Source organism: Apus apus, chromosome 1 (genome assembly GCF_020740795.1).
Source record: "Apus apus isolate bApuApu2 chromosome 1, bApuApu2.pri.cur, whole genome shotgun sequence".
In the NCBI taxonomy this organism is placed as follows: Eukaryota; Metazoa; Chordata; class Aves; order Apodiformes; family Apodidae; genus Apus; species Apus apus.
In genome coordinates, this window is record NC_067282.1 from 11154054 (window position 1) to 11170743 (window position 16690).

A 16690-nucleotide genomic window follows, 5' to 3' on the forward strand; every position below is an offset into this window, starting at 1 on the left:
TAGTGTATAGACTGTGATGTAAGCAAAACGGATGTGACGTTACTCAAGCTATATAATGCCATGCCGCATGGCAATAAAGGCCATTTTGCCATCCACCACATTGGTGTCTGTGTGCATATGGACCGAGCGACCAGGGGTTGGTCGCCGTGCCGTTCCTGAACCAGGTCGCCTTGCCTTTCCGAAGGCAACACCCTTCCAACCCAAGACATTTTATGATTCTCTTATTCTATTATTCTACTTTCTGTGTTATTCCATGTCTCTTCCTACCAGAGATAATTTGAAGTCACAAGTCCTTTAGGTCACACAAACAAAACCAGAAAATTATTTCAAGATAACAATATTTAATATTTACATATATCAGTGAGTCCAGTGATTGCACAGTTGACAGGATGGACAGTGTCCCTACAAGCACATAGACATGACACTAAACATCCCCAGGGCAGGACAGCTTGGAACGAGGAGATGGCAGTAGTGCCATGCATTTATTTTTCTGTGCTGTGGGAGATGTGTGCAAGTGGGCACTCCTCCCTGGTGCTGCCACAATCCAAACTGGCTTTACCATAGAGGTGAGAGTCAGGGAGGCAAAACTAAAGGCTGAGGGCAGGGCTCATATTTAGGGACTATGAAGAGCTCACAGAGCCCCTCTGCTGATGAAGGAATCTCTCTCAGTTGTCTACATGCTAAATACCTTTATTTCTTGCTGCCTTCTTGACTCTTTTCCTGGTTGAAATGGTTGGCTTTATTTTGATGTCTGCTTTATATGGTAACACTGTCCAGGTTTCACTGCCAACAACAAACATGAGCTTTTAAAGCCACCTGGCAGGTTTGGATGCACCTAGTCATGATTGCAAACTTCAAAAAGTCTTCTGCCTTTTTAATTTTATTTTTTTTTAACAGAAGGTACTTTTAAGATTTACGGGTCAACTTTTCTGCTTCTGAGGTAAAACTGTGTTCCAAGGAAGTGTACGTGTTCCTTATCTTAGCAAAACTGACATTTTCTTCCCCACTTTGTGTAAAGGGGACTTTCATACAAAGCATTTTGTGTATTGCATTAGAGAACAGCACAAACAGCCACTTGTGTCTGCAATAACTATGCTCAAATAACTTGTTTTTGTGCTACACTGCAGAAGTATAAACAACTTTTGACTGAGAAATGGACTCCTAGTGCTTAAACTTCATACACGTGTTGAGGGTGGATAAAAATTATGTTTTGGCTGACTCAGAGAAGCCAGTGGCATGTCAAGGAATTAATCTTTGAGGAAGACACTAAAATGATGAGGTTTCTGAAATTTGCCAGTCATGGACTTTAACATCAAGGACTTGAGCTGGAGTGACAATAGGGAATTACGCAGTTCCTGGTTGGGATTGCTGTTGCTGTAACACTAAGACTGATGCAATTTGTTGCGTTTCAGATTATATCTCTTATTTTTTACTAAGCTGCACACAATCAATTTAATATTTATCTTTACCAGTTATGTGCTTAGTCTGTGTGATCAATTCTAGAACAGCCCTGTGTGGAAATTAGTGAGACTCCTATGCAGTCTCATGAGGGCAAAACTGGTGCTGAGGTTCTCCTGCTTTTTGTTAAACTGGACAAAACTCTTGCTCCAAACCCTACTGTCTATTTTGACCCAAATGCCCCTCCAGGGCTACCACATCTCTCAGATACGCCTGAAGAACTGATGTAGAGGTGCACTGGACACTGTCAGATATGACAGCACACCACTGAATAGGTACAAGGGGCTTTGGCTCCAGGGTGGCTGAAGGAGGCTGAAAACCATGTGCTTGAGTTGCCCCAGTGGTGCTGCAGACACTCCTCAGTGTTTTCTCTGTGCATCCTAATGGAAATCTGGGAGTGCCCAATGAGCAAGTTAATAAGAACAGATTGGTGAGCTCATGGGGGGTGATTTGGGAGGAGATGGGAGGTAATTTACAACCAGCCTGAGAGCTCCAGATTTGTGCATCTGGTTAATGTGTACATTAGTAACAGCTCAGTTTCCCACATACACAAGGAAGAGCAAGTGATGAGCTTTGGTCTGAGGACTGTTGTGTTTTATGCACAAGTACCCCAGTCAGGACCAGACAGATCAATGGTTTCACCAGCACCTGAGATGTAGCAGGTAAGTTTAGAAGGATGAACATTTGGAGTCTCCAATCTAAAAGATCTAGCCCTTTGCCACCCTGACTTCTTTGTAAAAAACTTCGTTTTTCCCCATGAAACTTCTGAACATTTTGGGTTCTCTTGGTCATCCTCCCATAAAAGCAGCACAGGCCACTGTCTTTATTGGATGTGAATCGGCAGCTCGGGGCTCGTCCTGGCATTCCCTGGTGGTCATTCACATTCCAGAAATATTTGCCTGAAAGGCAATTAATGAAAGATGATTAACCAATATTCATGGGAGGTATCAGCCTTACTGTGAGCATCTCATACAGTGAAAATTAACAGTGAAAAAAGGAAGTAGTGGTGATAAATGAAACTTGAAAGAGGTTTTCTTCCATTTTACTACTGTTGACCAATTAAAAATTCCTCTGCTTCTCATCTCTCTCACTTACAGATGCTGGGGGGTCATCACACTTTATCAAAAAAGCTTCTTGAACAGGAACACACCCATGCAACTGAGTATGTCAGTACAACACATTGCTCTGTTCTTTTGAAGTACCTGAGGAGGGAATTATCCCTCACTTTGGTGTGAGGGAGAGAGACACTGAGCAAACGCGCCTGTATGGCCTCAGCTCCCCAGAGGGGCTCATCCAGGGGCTGTGCAGATTTCCCTGATCATGTAACATTACCAGAGCATGAAAAATAAAAGTGGTAAGAATGTGAAGCACTCTGGTATCTTTTACTGCATACCAACCTTTCTTTTCCTCATACATGTGCCACATATGAAGCCAATAAGTCCGTTGATGACTTGAATACAACAAAGAATAGCTTCAATCACACCAATGGCCAGGAGAATAGAGGAAAGGGTGGTATTCCAAAGGATTATGTTTTCAGGCTCTTTGCAAATGGTCCATGTTGTCTGGTTGAACAAATAGTTTTCTCTGTGATAGAGAAAAACAATTGTTAATGTATTAGAAAATAAATATTTGAGAATGCTTTCTGAGTTACATTTTCTGAATTTCTTTGTGCAAAACATGTAAAGTGAGTCTCAGGTTCTATTATAGTTGATAAAAACTGATTATTCAGAATTCCCTTTGCAGAAGTGCAGTTAATGACTAGGGAAGAGAGCCACATCTGTACTTCATTGCATGCATGAGAATCTACCCCTAACCACTAAACCATCTCCCAAAACACCATGTGTCTCCATATTCTCCAGTCCTCCTGTGGTAGCTAAATCCAGTTAATCCATTATCTCTAACTCTGTCTTGAAGAACACAGTTCAATTAGAAAAGATTTTTGTTGTGCTTTTCAGAAGTAGGTAGAGTCAATTAATGATGATTTAACAGATTAATGTGGCATAGATATCAAACACTTCCTTTTGGCTCCAGTGAGAGTCACAGTTCAGCAGCCTTTCAAAATCATGGTGCAACTTGCACAAGGGGCTGCTGACAAGCACAGCAGAGGAAAAAGGCAGTTTGTCCAAAGAGGATCCTTGGTCAAAGAGGAACATGCTACTTCAAGAAATATGAGTTTATTTGTGGACTGGGTGGGCCATCAATTTCACTTCAGAGAAAATAAAATTTGCTATAAAAACGTGTTTGTGTGGGATTAGGGAAAGCAAAGTTGGAGGAGCTTGTAAGTGATACTCACTCCAGAGTGTTGTTCCTGAAAGGGTAGAGGTATTCTCCATCACCTGTGTCACACAGAGGGCCCCAGAACAGCCCCAGTGAGGAGATGACTGCACAATATGCTCCCCCAGCGAATCCCAGCACAGCCAAGGCCACTGACAGCAGCATCTGAAAGGGAAAAGACCTTCAGCACTGCATGCACAGAGGCACTGAGTAGCTTGGAAAGCTTACACTGAATGGATAGGAAAAGATGGCTATGTGTTTCTTACTATTTGCTGAAACTCATGGTAATGGTATGATATTTGTGGAAATAAAATCCAGTTGACTTTTCCTGACTAGTGGTGTTAAAGGATTTCAGACTGTATTTTTGTTTGTTTTTAAAAGTGGGTAAGCCCAGAGCTTTAACTATGCAGGGTTTTATTCTTGACCCATCAACTGTAAAAAATCTGGTGGATCTTATTTCAAGAAGCAAATATTAATCCAGTACTGGCTTGCTGTGGTCCACATTGTGTGCCTTGGCATTTCCACCTCTTCATCAACAGCACCCTTCTCAGTCCTTGTGCCAACAGAAACTAGCAAGCAACTACCAAACTGGGTATGAAAGCAACAGAAGATGCATTTGTTGTTTTTGGTAATTGATGAGGAAGGCAAAAGAGCCTTTCTTATTGCTGCTTTCCTTCATTTTGCAACAGCATGACATGTGGTTACCACTGCTCATGTTGAGAAATCTAATTGTGCTGCTTGTGGCAATGACCAGAGGTGAGTTTGAATTCTGTGTAATGCACCTGTACATTTTGCATTGGCACTCCCACAAAAACATTGCCTTTACACTCTTTTGGGGTAGTTTTCTATTAATGGATGGGATATATCTGGTTGCTGTTTGTATACAGAAACAGAATCTCAGATGAGTACTGCTGGTGATGTATCTGAGACAGGTTTCCCACTGCTCTTGTTAAGAGACCCTGCCTGGGTCCTCCAGAAGGAAATTCTGGAGGAAACTGACAGAGCAAGGAGAAGACCTGGGCTGGGGGCAAGGGAGCAAGACTGCCTTGGAATCAGGGCAGAGGCACATCTGAGGGAGCACATGAGAAACACTCCCATCTGTGTCCTGGGGTTGAAGCCTAATACCTCTGGCAACATTTTCTTGTAGCCAGTAAATACCAAGGAAATTTAACAGCCCACAAGGAAGGCAGAAGCCATCTCCTAATGCCAGCTGCTCCACAGAGTGCTGCATTACAAAGTCAAATGGAAATCTCTGCCATCCGCATTGCAGATTTGTAACACATTCTTGAAAATTGTTCACTATCCAAACGTGTTCAGGCTGGTGAATGCAGTTTCCAGCTTGCCAGCTGATGACATTACTGCTTTCTTTACAACCTTGCATGCTGCCAGTGTGTGAACTGACTCATTTTGTAGGTCCTTTTGCCTCTAAAGCAATCCTTGAGTTAGAAGTTGCTGGGATTTCTCATGAAATTTATTTCATCACAGCTGATTAATAACTCTGCCTTTTTTTTTTGCAAAGCTGGACACTCTTTGCCTTTATCTGCATGTTGTCTGAGTTGCCTCTTAGCAGAGTTTCATTGTCAGCAAATTGTAGGTAATTTAGTATCTTGTCCCAGACCAAAGCTGTGCTGGGTTGTAGCTGATGCACCGTCTCTCATAATAAGATCACCAGCCGTGCCTTGCGGTGAAGGTGAGTGACTGATACCCTGTCTGGAACTCCTACTCACACCAAACCCCTTCTCCCCACCTATTTTCTCATTTACTTCACCTGTGCATTCTGCATCTTGTTTGAAGGATCTTCACTGTGCTAGCAATTAGTTTTAGCACAGCATAGCAGTATGGGCATCACAAAGACAATCACGATACCAAAAGGCAAATGGTCTTTCCTGCTACTATGTTTTACCATAGTGGTTAGTACTAGTTCTAGTAGTACTTTTCAGTGCTGTATTTGATGACTATTCCCTGCCCATGGTTTTCTTATTTTAACTCTGCTGGCTGTATGGCTAGCTTCATCTCACCTGGTCCCTTTACTGTGCTCATGTGTCTATGGACAAAAACTACTTGTCACTGAAAGGGGAATCTGAAGTTGCTGCAGGTGTTAGACTGGCTCTCCTGGGGGATTTCTAGAGACACAAAAGTATTTCCCCATCATATCTACTCTTCTGGAGTATTTTCTGGAGGTTTGTCTCATATTCTATGTAAACCCAACAATTTTGTTAATTGTTATTAATTATCTCAATCTTTCAGCATTTTCCCTAGCTATACCACTTTCAGTTACCACTTTGAAAAAAATAAAATTCCTCATTGGTGTCTTCAGTTGCAACAAGAGGTCTAAGCTGAGATGCTTGGCTTTGTTGAAATTAGTTTCCCATGGTGTTGTTCCCCAGTTCCCCCTGACCTAGTTTGTGCAGGTCTTTTTTGCCCTGGTTCTTGTTTCACACACATTTGTTTTTTCTCGGTTTCTTTCTCTGGAGGTAATTTTTGCAGAGTTCATATCCTGGCTAATTATCCAGATACCTTTGATTATCTAGGTTTATTGGTCTGGAAAGCTGTTATGGCTATTCTTGTTCTACTGGTAACTCTTGAGGAAGGCTTAGAGAGAAAGATTGGAGTATGTTTGCTGATGCAATGACATAAGCTGTATTTTGGGGGGCCTTTTTCCTCACTGTGGCAGTGCAGTGGATGCTTTCAGATGTGAACATGTTAAGCTGCAAGACATGCATTCTAAATCTGCTGCTTTCCAAACTCCTTACTCTATAATGCAAGGACAAGAAGACACCTGGGCGTGTTTGCAGGCAACAGTATAAAATGGATTAATGAAAAAAACTTACTTAATGCAGCACATAATCACTGTGAGCGGGTGAACTCAATAAAGTGAATAAAAGGATGAGAAATTTAGTAATTATTGTTACTGCCATTGATATTTCAGCAGTGACGAAATCTGAAACTACAAAATCAGGGACTGTACAAAATATAGAATAGTTTAGGTTGGAAAAGACTTTTAAGATCATCAAGTCCAACCATTAACCTAACTTTACCAAGTCCACTCCTAAACCATGTCCCTAAGTGCCGTATCTACACAACTTTTATACATGTGCAGGGATGGTGACTTCACCACTTCCCTGGGCAGCTTGTTGAATATAATATAAAATATAATAGGATGGAGTCCCTACCCTGAGGAAAGTGGTTATTTTTTGATTGAATAATAATTCTGATCAGTATTAGTTCTTTAGCTTTTTCTTTTTTCCCATGAAAAGCAATGCTGAGTATTTAGTGTAAATTATAATTTTATACCTAAGGTCCACAAAGCAGGAAGGTGGACAAAGTAGCCTTTGGACTACAGAAGCTCCTGAGTAGCTCCAGTGTGGGCTATTTCTCTGCTAGTAGGTAGAAGCTGGTGGACAAGACACCAAGAGCTGAGGACCCCATGTCAGATCCACCCAGACCCACCTTGCAAGGAGCTCTGGCTCTTGGGAAGTCGCTTCCATCATGCATGTTTGAACCAGTCCCAGGGCTCCTCTGCTCTCCAGGGTCTGGTGATTCACACCACACCCTGCCCTGGACATACAGCCCATATCGTCAGGGTGCCTGGGCAACCCTGCAGTGAGTGTCTCTGCATTTCTTTCTGCTATCCCTAAAGCAAAGTTTCCCTGAGGTTTCTTCTCCTGAAGAAGCACATCATTGGTCTTCACATCTCCCTGCAGTACTCTCTTCTTTTTGCATGTTTGGAAATCACTCTTCCCCAGGAGCTGTTCCAGGAGAAACAGTTATTTTTAATGCTATACATAGCCACTCACTCTTTACTTGTATCCCCATCTCATCTCTACATTGAGCCACGTCCTGTTTAAACCATAGGGCGATTTTCAGAGCTGCACTTCTTTCCACCTCAAACGGGTGGGCAATTCCTACAGTTCCAGAAGACAGCATTTTTGAAGATACACTGTCCTCACTGAGCCTCTTCCCTAGTTTGCTTTGAGTAGCTTCATCACCTGGCCATCAGCTCATAATCAAATAGCACAGAATCAAACTGCTCTCTGGGCAATGCCTGTTGTATTCCTCTAGAACAGCAAATAAGGAAGAGGAGGGACAGTTCGCAGGTGAGCAATGAGTGATGGGAACACGCAGACAGGATACCTGGCATCCATGTGCTGCTTCCAGGAATGGCTCAGGCAGTGAAAGGTTGGGGGGATGGGGGGCTGCTCTATCAGCAGGCTGGGGGAGTGAACACAGCCAGTCTGGGAAAGTTCCACTCTTGGGTCTCTAATATTTAGTTTTAGGCTGAAGGATGGAGAAGGGAGACCTGAGATGCTGTGTGAACTGAGCCTGGTTCAGCTGGACTTCCCTTTGTGACTGACTGTGTTCAGCAGAGTGTGGGAGCACCCACAGTGTGGCTGTTTTTCACCACTACTTTCTACATCACTCAAACCAGGAGAAGCAGCTGGGTCAGGCACTGGGTTCAGGATGCCTAGGCTCACGTCCCAGTTCTGCAGCTGGCTTACTTGGCCATCATTAGCACATCCTCCTTGCTGTGCATGTGACATTTGGTAAAATCAATGTAATGACATGTCCCTTGTGACATAATGGCTGACATTCCAATGATGAATGTTATTTTGGTATTATGAATAGTGATGTCATGGATCAAATCTTTCTCTGGATAACAGAGACCAAATTGCAGTTGCACCTTTCATGTGCCCAGCACGTGGGCAAACCTGTGCTACAAGTCACAGCCTTCCCTGCAGAGCAGCCCCCAGGAAGCAGCTCTGGCTTCTTAGTGCCCACAGCAGCAGCTCAGGCTTTTGGCATGGACCTGTAAAGTAGTGCATGTATCTGCCCCCACAGGGGTAAGCAGGGATGAACCTCTGGAAAAGCAAATTGTCATGGAAGAGAGCATAGAGGAAACAGGAGCAGGTGAAAGCAGAAGGAACAGGCAGCCATCTCAGTCTTTAGGATTGCCTTGAGCAGGAGGAAACTTGATGCTTTACTTTATGTGAGTTGAAGTAAAGTAGCTTTGTCTTCCTCTGCCCTACATGCTCCAGCACCTGCCGTGGCTGAGTATGATTTCCCTCATATCAGTGACTGCAATTTCATAACATTCTTGTTGGCCTGCTGAGATCTCAGTCCCAGCCCAGGGACGCTGTAGATCAAGCTCCTCTTCTGCATTTCCCTGACATGGCTGTTGATGGTGGTGTGATGGTTTGTCATTGTACATTTCCACCTGCTGAGCAGCCATTTAAGAGTGATTGTGCAAACCCTCTACTGCCATTTCAACACATAAATATCCACTTACCCCACATCTGTTGGCACAACGTCCTACTCCGCCTGCTCCCAGCATCATGGATGCTGGCAAAATAACCTGTGAGAAAAGCACAAGCTGAATTGGTGTGCAGTACTTCTTCTGGGATGTTTTTAAAAGTCTAGGAGCTGGGGTGTCATGTTGCTCAAATGCAAACCAGCTTCTGCCACTTCTCTGAGTTGCACCTGTTTAGATGCTGGTGCTTGCTGAAGAGTAACTCAGGGAGAAGCATGGGATTACAGCTAGAGCTGGCTGGCAAGTTGCTGGCACAGTCATTGTGATGGCTGAAGCTGTACTGCTCCTCTGCAGCAGGGTTTTGTTGTTTTCTTTTCAGGGTCAAAACCATCAGTTTTAAGAAAACTGAGTTTCTGCTCAAAAGAGATGTGTCACTGGAGTAAGAATTATGTCAGCTAGAATCTTCTGAGCATCCTGTTCTGGATTATAATTGGGAATTCATCCTTAAACTTCCTGAAACACATCTGACTTTGGTTCTTTGTGCTAAGCTTCTGGAAAACCTGCAAATAGGTTCACATCAGCTTTCTCCATGGTGATTATCAGGTGAAGCTGGACTGACACAATTGAGTTAGTTGCCAACCCTGTCTCAGGATATAATGCCACTTTACAAAGGCACTCTGAAGATAGGAAAAGTTGCATTTATTTTAGTAGCTAGAGGACATGAAAGCTTTTGTGTGTCCAGCTGTGCAGCCAGAGCACTCCTGCTGCCTTGCCTTGCCCACCACTGCTTGTGCAAGCATCAAAAAGAGCAACACAAGAAAATGAGTATTTGGGAAAGTAGGAAGTGGTCCCTATAAAGTTAATGAAAGAAGAAAAAACCCCAAACAAACAAAAACCATAAAAGCTATAAAACCAGGCTGACTAGAGGTTGTCCCATACAGGGCAGGAAGAGCAGAATGTCCATGGTGAGTGACACCAGAGGGTTTATGTATGTAGTGTGAATATCTCTGTTAGAATGTGTAGGACAGTGTTATGAAACCTGCTTGGATTTGCACCTCTTAAATATTTTTCAAAGGGTTTGCCCTCTGTTGCCTTTTATACACAGCCCAGAGGCAGGCTCCAGCACATGCAGGACCATAGCCGAAGTTCTGCAGCGCTAGAGCATTGAGGTTAAGAAGACCTTTCTCTTCCTGGAAAGAAGTCAGTTCTTAAATAATCACAGGAGGTCCCCAAGACAGCCTTAGTGTGCCAGTGTCTGACACTCAGAAGGACTAATACCTCTGCCCATCAAACCAACACTCCCTTTCCCCCAGGCCTGTCTTTCTTTGGAGGTTTCCCATCTAGGCTGTGAACACCTTTCTGTCATTTATTAGCCTGGCTCAGGATGAAGGGTTTGCTTGGCAAACCCTTTCTTTCTTTGGAGCGCCTGGTTAAAGACCTGCCTTTTGACACGGAAATGAGAATTTGCAGATCTGGTTGTTGTCAGTAAACAGAGGGCTGTGTGTGAGCCATGGCTCAGTCAGGCAATTCCCAGTGTTAAACATAGGCTTTCCATTAGGAAAGACATTACTATGACACATGGAGCTGGTCGTCCTCTCCTTACACCGTAAACTTTTGAAATAAGAAAACGGAGAGGTTTTCACATCTTATACATTTCCATTAGAGAAGCAGCAGAGGAAGAGGAAAGGCTGGGAGGTTCTGCTCAGCCAAAATGTGCACTCAGGATCTGGGTGTTGGTCCAGAGGTGAAGTTCCCAGGTGGAGACAGGTTTTCTGGCTCACAGAACCAGGCAAGGGTGCTGTGAAGTTTTCCTCTCAGTTCTGGCTCTTCAGGCTATGTCCTGGTTACAGGGAGATTCTCCAAGATCAGGCAAACTGTTGGTCTGACTTTTGTGAGTTTCCTTTAGGGAGAAGCTGGGTGCATGGGGGAACACATATTGCAGCCTGGTCTGTCCTCACTATGGAGTCAGGATATGGACCAGGCTCCAGTCATGGCCATTCTGCCCCTTGCTTAGCTTCCTAGGAAGCCCAGAAGCTAGTTTCCATTTTTCCCTGCTTCCAGCACCTGGAAAATGGAGATGATGATAATGCTTTCTTTCCCCTTCTGTTCACCTGTGGGCATTTGTTATGCTGCTTTCTGGAAAACATGTACACTCAACAGCATTGTTTGTGGATCAATAATTACTCCTAATGCTCTGTTTTAAAGGTCAATGCAAATTTTTCCTCCCCTCTCACTTGCTGCTCTCATTTTGATGTACGTGGTGCTGACCACAGGCAAGCCTCTGTGGGAACCTTAAAAGAAGGCATGATCTCAGTGAGCCTGTGACTCCCTCATGCCAAACATCTGCCTTTCCTTTCATTGAAAGCCAATGACTCCTGGGCTTGCAGCGATATGAATTTTCCGCAGGCCTCTCATATAGTTCCACTTCTTCCTTTAGGCTTCCTTCCACCAACTCATGCTTAGGTTCAAGCTCAGCATGAGCAACAGGCCCAAGTAGTAGCTGGACGAAGCAGCAGGCAAGCTGCTGGTGGAGAATAATTTCTTGAATGATCTTATATCATGCTTCTGCTTTGACAAATATGGGTCTGAACCACATCCATTGTGGCTTCTTCATAGACTTAAGTGGCAGCTGCATCACAGCCTGACAGTGAATGAGATTTGCCTTTTTCTGAGTGAATTACTCTTCAATATTCCTTTTTTTTTTTTTTTTTTTTTTTTTTGGACATGCAGGTAGCCAGCTCTGTGCCAGTTTACTATCTGCATAGGCTGTGGAACAGTCAGTGTTTGTTGCAGGCATGCTACTCTCTTGGCTTTTTTTTCTGCTCTTGGGTGGATTATAAGAAAAGTGTACAGGGAGCAGGCTTTCCAATGAACTGGAAAGATCAGTGTTTCCAAACAAGTTCCCTTTAGTTGTGGATATTCACGTAAAAGTGATCTTTGCTGAGTGGTGGAATGGAGACCTGGTTGTAGAAGAGCACATACAAACCAGATCAAACCCAAAAGGAGGTAGATGGGTGTTTGAGAACACAGGGAGGTTTTGGGATTTTAAGCCAATTGCAGTTCTACATTGGTTAAGCATTGGCTGGGCCTCCAACAAACACCTACTGAAATATGTTTCAGTTCTGCCTGTAATGTTCCTGGTGAATTATGGCAGCATAAAATCAGAGTAACAACAGGGCAGACCATAGGGGGAACTCACCACCTCCAGCTGAACTTAGAACCTCAGCTTTGCTTTGACTCACGGAGAATGAACATCCATGTCACTCTTTCCCAGACTGAGAAGTCAGTCCTATTGCTTCCTGCTGACTTGGGCTTCTAATACTTATTTTAGGAATACCTTGTATTTCTGTAATTAGGGGCTTTTTCAGTCTTGAATGCACTTTCTCAGCCCTATATCCAGGTTCCCAATGAAGCTGCTCGCATGTTTATGCAAAACACATTTCTACGACCTTTTGTTGTTAACAGAGGTTTTCTCAGCCCTGAATTTAAAACAAAACAAAAATCACAGGAAATGGTAGCAACACTTCTCTTACCAGTATCCCAGCTCCCAGAATGCCATGGAAAAACCAGACCAGATCAGTTATCTCGCTGACCTGCAGAACTTGTCCATTGGGGAAGTACAGGAGGATGTTGGAGACAATGGCACATACTGCCAGAGGGAACAGGGTGATCCCAATGCACTTTGAACACTTCCCCGTGCACATGGTAGCTCTTCTGGGGAAAGACACAGGGAGGTTTGGGTTAGTTCAGCATGGGCAGCACAGGATTTCAGCAGTTTCATTCTTTAATAAAAGAAGAATCAGTTCTGAAGCAAAAGAAGTGTTCCAGTTAGGACTTACATGGATAATCCTGTTCTACAGAGCCTGTTCCCTTCAGAGACTTTATTTTAAACTGAATTATTAAAAACTGGAATGTTTAATTGAATTTATTTAAGATTGCCAGGATTAAACATGTGTTGGAATGAAATTAACAGAGGCTTTCATTTTAGTTGTTAACGGACAATATTCTGGCCATGAAGACCATCAGTAGCAAAACCATGGTTGCACAAACTGACACCCTGGCTGGCAGACTCCATGGTAGGTGGACAACGAGGTGGATGCACCGGTTGCCTGGGATCAGTGTCTTGGGAAGCTGAGTTGAAATTTCCTGCACTGAAGGTCAAAAAGGGCAGGAAATGACTTCCAGGAATGCCACAGAAACTATCAACCCTGCCTCACTGCTGGGGCAGGTGGGGAGCCTCACCAGAGCCTCTACCAGCTACATTTTCTCAATTTCAGTCAAAAAGACACTGTCAGCAAGAACTGGAGAAACTTTCATAACTGTTTCCTGTGACGTGCCTATTCTGCAGATAAGGGGAGATAAGACTGTAGGTTACAGGGCTCTCTGGCACCCACCCTAAAATATCTGAAAAAAATGGAAGCATGTTTAATCCTGTGGCTATTCGTTAAGGGCAGGTCACAAAGCCATTTTCAGACAGCTGCCATGACATGTAAAACAGCTGGTTAAGATTTCACAGTGGTCAGGTTATTATTTTAAAACCAAAGAATCATCTTTTAGAAACAAAGAATCAACAGAAATGAAGCACTGGTTGAAAGGGATCTCTGCAGGTCTCAAATCCAACCTCCTCCTGAAAGCAGGAATACCACCAACACTAGGTTTCTGTGTCAGCCATGGCTTTGGGTAGCTGAGCTTTGAAAACCCCAGAGAATGGAGCTACCACCACCTCTCTGGGTCACCTGTCACTTGCCCCTGCGTCTGGGTGAAAACATCTTTCCTCATGTCCAACCTGAACCTCCCAAGCTATAAATATGGATGTTGCTCCTCCTTATATCCTCTCCCACAGCTCCATCACCTCTGTCTCTCCCCTCAAAGTTTGTTCTAGACTGCCATTAGATCTCTCTTCACCAAAATGAACAACCTCAGCTCATACTGCACCCATGCTGGGATCTATAGCTATAGGGAAAAGCCTGATCAGTACAAAAGTGGATCCACAGCCATTTTTCCATGTTAGGTTGGAAATTTCAGACTACTGGGTCAGGGATTATTGCGCTTTCATGCTGCCATTAATTTTATAGCACAAACTCATCACAACTTCATAATGATGTTTTATTGTAACTTTACTCCAGCTCAAGGCTTTCAAATGCATGAATGTACAAAGTATCAATCTGTGGGTTTCTGTCCTCAGAAAGCTGACAGGTTATGACAAAGGTGGCTTTGCTCTCCCGTGAGCAAACTACAAAATGTGAGAGAAGGAAGATGATCTGGACGCAAACTTTTTCACTACACATACCCCTGCTCTTGCTACGTGCTCATAGTTCCTGTAATAACTGAGCCAGTAAACAGTGAAATGTCCCTCAAATTAGTCATGTGTGTTGGCTAATCCTGAAAGAATTTTGACATAAATTGGTTGAAATTAAGCAGACTAGGAGTACAAAAATGGATCAGGGTTGGGTTCCCAACCAAAAAAAATGCCCAGGTGAAAGACAGACAGTCTGAACATATATGAGAAAGCCAGAGATGGGCTGAAACCAGCTTTAAGGACAGTGAAGAGGTGAAGTAGAGCATGAAGACAGACCAATATCCTCAGACCCCTGAAACTGAGAGGGAAAACTTTGTGGGATGCTGTTCCAGTACTTAAAGGGTGGCTACCAAGAGTATGGAGACTGCCTATTTACAAGGAGTCACATGGAAAAGTCAAGGGATAATGGGCACAAGTTACTCCTGGGGAGATTCTAATTGGACACTAGAGGTAAGTTTTTCACCATGAGGACAATCAAACATTGGAATAGTCTCCCAAGGGAAGTGGTAGATTCCCCCCCACACACTGGGCAGTTTTAAGTCTCAGCTGGACAAGGTGCTAGTAATACTAGAGTATTACTTTAAAAGGTTGGACCAGATGATCCTTGAAGTCCCTTCCAACCTTGCACTCTGTATGATTCTATGCTGTATATTGCTGTGAGATGCCAGAGACTTATTCCGACTTTGCATTTTTGTAGCAAAAAATTTGCATTTTTCTCCACTGCTACAAGTTTAGTGAGAGCACTGTGCTCATATGCCTTTCTTTTGAGCACTATACAATGCTCCAATGGCTTGTTACGCTTGTTAATCCAGATGTGAAATAAGTTAACTGGCATTATACTATTCTAGAAGGGAATACTTTTAACAGAGCTGCTTCTTTGTTTACAGCCATTATATAGTGCTCAAAATTGGGCAGAGCATTTTGCAAGCCTCTGGAAAAAAGCTCAAAGAGGTAAAAATCTAAGTGGACTGAAAACGTGCAAATGAAAGATGAAATAGGGATGGAGTGGAAGCAAATGGAAAGATTATTGGATATTTCACCTTTCTTGTTCTCAACTATCCAATGCATGTGCTGTTTTTTTACACTGACTTTTGCCTATCTGCTTTCCTGTCTCATTCCAGTTTTTGCTTTTCCATGTGTTTGCCCAACCTCAGCTGCTTTCCTTCCCAGGAGAGAAGCAAACAAGCACAGGCACAGCCTGGCCTCCTTCTGTAAGAGCTAAGTCTTGTGGGCGAGTTATGAATGCTCTTCTGCATCTTTTGTCCGTAGCTGGAGGGCCCAGTTCTTGCCTGGTGCGAAGCAGGATGACGCTGCTTTGGCTGGAAGAGCAAAGGTTTGCAGCCCATTCTGTCTGACCTATCTCAATACCACTTCAAACTGCAAGGAGAACTGACCTAAGCATCAATCAAGAGACCTAGCGAGAGCCTCCACCACCAAAATCAATGTCACTTTGTTGCCTGTGCACATCAGAGGATCTGACTGTGTTATTACAGCTTAGGAAAACACTCTGGATTGCCTGAAGCACTTTAAACACTTTAGGAATTTAGCAAACAAAAGCACTTTCTACAGCTTCATTAAGCAAAGCAGCTAGAACAAGCTTCTAATTTTTAACTAGGGTTTTGGAAAGTTTGGCTTCTTAATGCTGAGGGAAGCATGTAAATACCTTTCTTACCTTCTACACGGGGCTAAGGTGGCCTCCAGGCTCCAGAGATCCCTGCAGCTGGCTTCAGACTTCCCTGCTCCTCTCTGCTGGAGCACAGCAACGTTTTCAGGTGATGGCCTCTACTAAACAAATAGCTGTTTCTGTCTGGAGAATGAGGAAATACCCCAAGTTATCCCTGGTTGGCCAGCACAAGGTTGGCCTGTCACCCGGCCTTATTGATTTTAAGGGGCTGCTCCAGTGGTCAATGCCTCTTCCCTCCAGGGCACAGAGATGGGAACAGCAGAGACCTTTTGACTGCCACAACCATTTCAGCTGCACAGAGTTTGGCAGAAGAGGAAAAGCAGGAGATGCCCAGAGCACAAAGAAGAGCAATGGGTGTGGGGCAGAAAATGTGGCTGAAGCACGAGGTGGTGGCACAAGCAAAGTCTGGCTCTGGGTGTGGAGTTGTCCTCTGCACAACGGGTTGTGGCTGTTGAAATTCAGCACTGACTTCTGCTGCCAAGTGTCCTGCTGGGAGAGCTGGGTGAGGAGACTGGGGATGGGAACGGAAAAAAAAAATCTTAGTAAGATGGGGCAAAAAAGAGGTAGAAGGGCAGAATGGCTGGAGAGAAGGGAGAGGTGTGAGCAAGGGAGGACACAAGGAAGGAAAAATACAATTCCAAGGAGGAGAAAGTGGGAAAATGGAAGGGAAACTGAAGCTTTGCTTTGTCAAAGGAGAAAAGAAAGGTAGAAGAGACACTAGGGAAGA

The 16690-nt window shown here is 43.8% G+C and overlaps 1 protein-coding gene across 2 annotated transcripts; it reads right to left on the reverse strand.

Annotated features, from left to right (window-relative positions):
• Positions 1 to 327: 327 nt before the first annotated feature.
• On the reverse strand, positions 328 to 16051 carry LOC127379954 (transmembrane 4 L6 family member 1-like). Of its 2 annotated transcripts, XM_051608272.1 has the most exons (6): positions 15952 to 16051; positions 12514 to 12694; positions 9020 to 9085; positions 3752 to 3897; positions 2856 to 3042; positions 328 to 2357 (listed from the first exon to the last, which is right to left on the reverse strand). In XM_051608272.1, the coding sequence occupies exons 2-6, from the start codon at positions 12682 to 12684 to the stop codon at positions 2337 to 2339; spliced, it is 591 nt and encodes a 196-aa protein (XP_051464232.1). In that variant the 5' UTR covers positions 12685 to 12694; positions 15952 to 16051; the 3' UTR covers positions 328 to 2336. The 2 variants fall into 2 exon arrangements, with proteins under 2 accessions (XP_051464232.1, XP_051464233.1); XM_051608273.1 differs by lacking the exon at positions 9020 to 9085.
• Between the last annotated feature and the right edge of the window lie 639 nt (positions 16052 to 16690).

What these genes read in the sequence shown, in the direction of transcription:
- LOC127379954 (XM_051608272.1), bottom strand. Translation starts at nt 12,684, where the DNA reads ATGTGCACGGGGAAGTGTTCAAAGTGCATTGGGATCACCCTGTTCCCT. An exon ending in GTTGTGCCAACAGATGTGGG is followed by an intron (nt 3,898 to 9,019) that starts GTAAGTGGATAT and finishes TTTCCCTTTCAG; the next exon opens with ATGCTGCTGTCAGTGGCCTT. An exon ending in CATGTATGAGGAAAAGAAAG is followed by an intron (nt 2,358 to 2,855) that starts GTTGGTATGCAG and finishes ATTGCCTTTCAG; the next exon opens with GCAAATATTTCTGGAATGTG.